Here is a 4,274-nt window from a genome sequence, read left to right as displayed (position 1 = left end):
ATCTTTATCTAAGGAACACTAGTTTATGACCAACTCATCTCCTTACATACATTCTCTGCCAACTTAACAGGAACTGATACTTCAGGATGTACACTACAATGCAGGAGCTAGATCATGGCCCCTATCATGAGCAATTGTGAGGGAGTTTCAAATCAGATGACGTCTGGCCAATGGGGTTTGTGACAAATTAGTTGTATACAATACCACTCTTTTCTCTTTCAACTAGATATTCCCCACCACCTGAATGGCTCTCAGTTGCTCATCAATGAGAATTTATGTTTGTAGTGAAAGTGCAAAGCTCCTAAAAGCTGTCATTCTTCCCCTACAAGCCTAGTCCTCAACATATGGGGCCAAGGAAGCACCTGCTGGTTTTTGTCCAAATGGGATCTAAGAACTAGCACCAAATTGGTTACAGCACATATAATTCCAACTTAATGTCTTTATAAAGGTTGTGTTGCAGCATTACCAAACTTGAAAACAATGAAGTTTATTAGGAACATGTACTCTCCCTGAACCTGAAAAAGGCCATTTTCCCCATAACTTCTCATTATCATGAAGAATGCTTTAATGAAATACATCCACATTAAGTGCTTTATGAAAAAAGTGCTACATATAGAAAACATGGAAGGCTTCACAATCTTCAAGAAAGCAACCATGCTCTTCTCATCAGCACAGTCAATGGGCTGAAAGACTATTTCCATTAGCTCTCTAGTCTGCTACAAGAGCCACATCTCTACAATTCCTGCTCAAAACAGGGTCAAATGTAGCAGTTACCCCTCATTAAGACCAGAATACCTATGATGTGTAAACAGAGTGAGGTGGCAAAAAAATATACATCTATATATTCTTTCAGGTGGAGAACTAAAAGAAAATTCTTACTCAACAGCCAGGCAAAGAGGCTGAACGCACACACACACACACACACACACACACACACACGCATGTGTGCAGGTGCGCACATGCACGAGCATACACACATTCTCTCACATACATGCATGTGCACACGCACAAACATGCGCACGCTCTCACACACACACACACACACACACATACAAGAACAAGTCAAATGTCTCAATAAGGATTTACTTTAACAGAACCTTGCACAGGTACACTATGCTCAAGTCTCACTAATAAAGGAGTCACTTGGATTTTTTTCTTTATACAGCACAAGCCATTGGCCTAACACTTAGACCCATCGGTGAATGGAATGGAGCAGCATCATAGACACAACATTTTAGACCCTTGGCTCTTATGTGCCTTTAATACTTTTTTTCCTTTCCTCTGTATTTAACTAAACAGGGTTTTTTCTCATTTTTTTCTTTTTTTTTCTTTTTAATAGGGTTCTTTCTGCAGGCTCTTTTTCCCCCTCTTGTATTTATCATGTTTTTAATTTCTTCTCTGAGCAGGAATTTTCTGAATCTGTGTCTTCCAATTCCCCCCGGTGCCTTTTAAGTCCACTTCGTCCATGGGTGCCCTTGCTGTCTGGCAAGTGAGATTCAGTTGAGTCCTCTTTCATGCCAGTGCTGTGGTCCTCACAGTCCATTTCTGATAGATGGCAGTCTTTGTGCAAGAGAACCCCAGGCAGGAGCACGTTGTCATTGTCAGCATCTGAGTGTCCTGGGGAAGAGTGGGTGACTGCCTCTGACTCCCCAAAGTTCTGTCCATTGTTGTGGAGGTGAAGGGGTCGAGGGTGGAAGTGTCCATTGTTGTGGTTGGGGCAGACAGTTTCATGGTTCCTCTCCTCACTGTCATCAGACTGGGTCCTAGGACAGCTAATGGATCCACCACTGAGAGCTAGGCAGCATCCTTTGGGAGCTGTGGACAAAGGTTGTTCCTCAGACCTGTCACTTATGGCTTTGCAGAGGGCTTTCCCATTGAGCTTCTTGGTCTCAAAAGTGTGTTCAATAGAGCTGCTATTATTGGTGCCCTGGGATGTGCCTTCTTGTTCCTCTGAACATGGACGGCTGTCGTGATCACAGCCTTGGCCATTATTAGAATTTGTGGCAGGACTGCCTTCTTTCAAAGCTTCCCTGCTTTGGCCTTCAGAGGGGAGATCCTGGTTGCCTTGGGGAGTAGTTACACTCAAACCACTTTTACTGGAAGAAGGAGTAGGGTTGCTCTTCTCACTTGTCCCAGGTTTTCCCTCATCTGTCTCCCCAACCCCTAAGGAAGTCTCTTCATCTTTACCAGTTGAATATGAGATGTAGGAGTAGTGGAGCCATTTGTAAGCTTTGTAGATTTTCCGCTCAACTGACTCCATGTCAGAAGATGGGGACACCCGTTCTGGATGAATCTCCATGTTGGAGGCACTATGTTCTGGGGAGGAAGCTGGTGAGGAAGAGAGATCATCCACTTTGATCTGTGGGTAGTCATAGTTATCTTCTCCAATGTAGGTACCAGCATGCTTTGCTGGGGCACTGGACCTATCATCTCGTGGAGGCTTTTGCCGCCGTCTCATAGCATTCCTTTGACGGGTAGAAGTGCGCCGCTCATTTAGCTCCTCCTCATCCTCAGTACTGCTGCTGCTGCTGGAACTACTAGACTCATTCTCTTCAGGGCTAGGTGATCTGGGTCGGGGGAACAGGTCGGTATCCAGTTCAGCCTCACAAGCATTCTCATCTGAATCCGACTCATTGGAGAGGGCCAATAAGCGCTTGTCTTGGTACCTCCTGAGGGCGGACAGACGCTGCTGTCGGGAGGCCACATCTTCACATGAAGAGGGCGGGGGGGACGCTACTGTAGTAGCTCGAAGGGATCCCAGGTGGTAGGCAGTATCAGCTGACTCGTCTGCCAGAGGTGGTGGAGAATGATGCAGGGAGGTTGAGGACTCAGAGTCACTATAGCCTGAACGCTCACTCACCCCTGCATGCAGCTGTAGGATGGTACTCTCACTGAGGTCACTATCTGAGTCTGAGCTCCAACCCTCAATTTCCCGGCGTACTAGGGAGTCAAAGAAAGCCATCATCCGTGGGTCTTCTTGGACTGACTGGTTGGCATAGTCATGGGACAAACCACTCCCACTGTTCAACACAAGGCTGATATATTCTTCATGGGTATAAAGACAGCGGGAATCATCTTCGATTCGACCATCAAGGTCTCCAGTGCAACCTGGCTGCTTGTAAGGACTCCATATCTAGAAAGAAAAGAAAAAGAAACAGATTTGAAAATACCTGAAAATAAGTGACAACACAGGCCACAGGCATAGGGCTTTTTTCTCCTCTTTGACTTTACTCTCTACTTAAAAAAAAATTTAACATTTTGTTGATGCCTTTTATCATGGTCATTTCTGGACATATCCTATTCTGCAACTCACAGTGTGACTTTGGGGAAGTCACTCAACATGTCTGGACTTCAGTTTTCTCATTTACAAAAAAATGAGAGAATTAGCTTAGGCAATATCTATGGTTCCCTTCCAGCTCTAAATATAAATCTGAAACCATTGCTATTTCCACTTCTGTGTCACTTGGCAAATTATGTGGCCTCTCTATGCCTCAGTTTTCCCTATCACTTTGCATGAGATAGCAAGACAGACAGATGGATAACATCTCTCTCCTCTTTTTACCTCCTTGCCACCCCCCCAAAAAAAACCCTTCAGAGAACAGCATGAAGGAAACAGTGTGCTATAACAGAAATTTGCGGTCATAAAACTAAGGTTTAAATCCCAGCTTTGCTGAATAAATTACTTAATTTTTCTGGGTCTTAGTGTCTGCCACTGAAAAATGAAGGGACTTGACTAGATGATTTCCGAATTCCTTTCCAACTCCAAATTAAATCACGTGGTAAGACAAGGTAGAAGTCAATCAGGTCATAAGCATTTATTAAGTACTTACCATGTGTCCAGCATTATGCTGGAGATACAGAGAAGGGCAAAGACTGTACTTACCCTCAAGAAGCTCACAGTCTAAAAGAGGGGATGTATATAAAAATAACTAGGTACATACAAGATATATACAGAATAGGTAGAAGGTTATCTGAGAAGGGAAGGAATGCTGATAGCTAAGCGGACCAGCCCCCCACATCCAGGAGGATTTGGACTAAGTCTTGAAGGAAGCCAAGGATATTAAGCCAGAGGAGTGAGAATACTCTAAGCATGAGGTACAGTCAATGCAAAGGCACAGAGAGAGAAGGCAGTGTCGCGGGAGGAACCGCAAGCAGGCCAGTGTTGCTGGATCATCAATTGTATAGAGGGCAGCAGCATTTGAAGACTGGAAAGGTAGGGAGGAGAGCCAGGTTACAAAAGGCTGTAAATGCCAAGCAGAAGATTTTATTCAAGG

The 4,274-nt window shown here is 44.5% G+C and overlaps 1 protein-coding gene across 2 annotated transcripts in view; it reads right to left on the bottom strand.

Annotated features, from left to right (window-relative positions):
• Positions 1–471: 471 nt before the first annotated feature.
• DCAF5 (DDB1 and CUL4 associated factor 5) overlaps positions 472–4,274 on the bottom strand; it is a 129,481-nt gene continuing 125,678 nt past the window's right edge. For both annotated transcript variants that reach the window (XM_027843726.1, XM_027843727.1), the window contains exon 9: positions 472–3,133. In XM_027843726.1, coding sequence (XP_027699527.1) covers positions 1,379–3,133 — 1,755 coding nt within the window. In that variant the 3' untranslated portion in view covers positions 472–1,378. The remainder of the gene's footprint in view (positions 3,134–4,274) is intronic.

Source organism: Vombatus ursinus, unplaced genomic scaffold (genome assembly GCF_900497805.2).
Source record: "Vombatus ursinus unplaced genomic scaffold, bare-nosed wombat genome assembly UNPS02014926.1, whole genome shotgun sequence".
Classification (NCBI taxonomy): domain Eukaryota; kingdom Metazoa; phylum Chordata; class Mammalia; order Diprotodontia; family Vombatidae; genus Vombatus; species Vombatus ursinus.
This window is presented reverse-complemented; position numbering and strand designations above follow the sequence as displayed.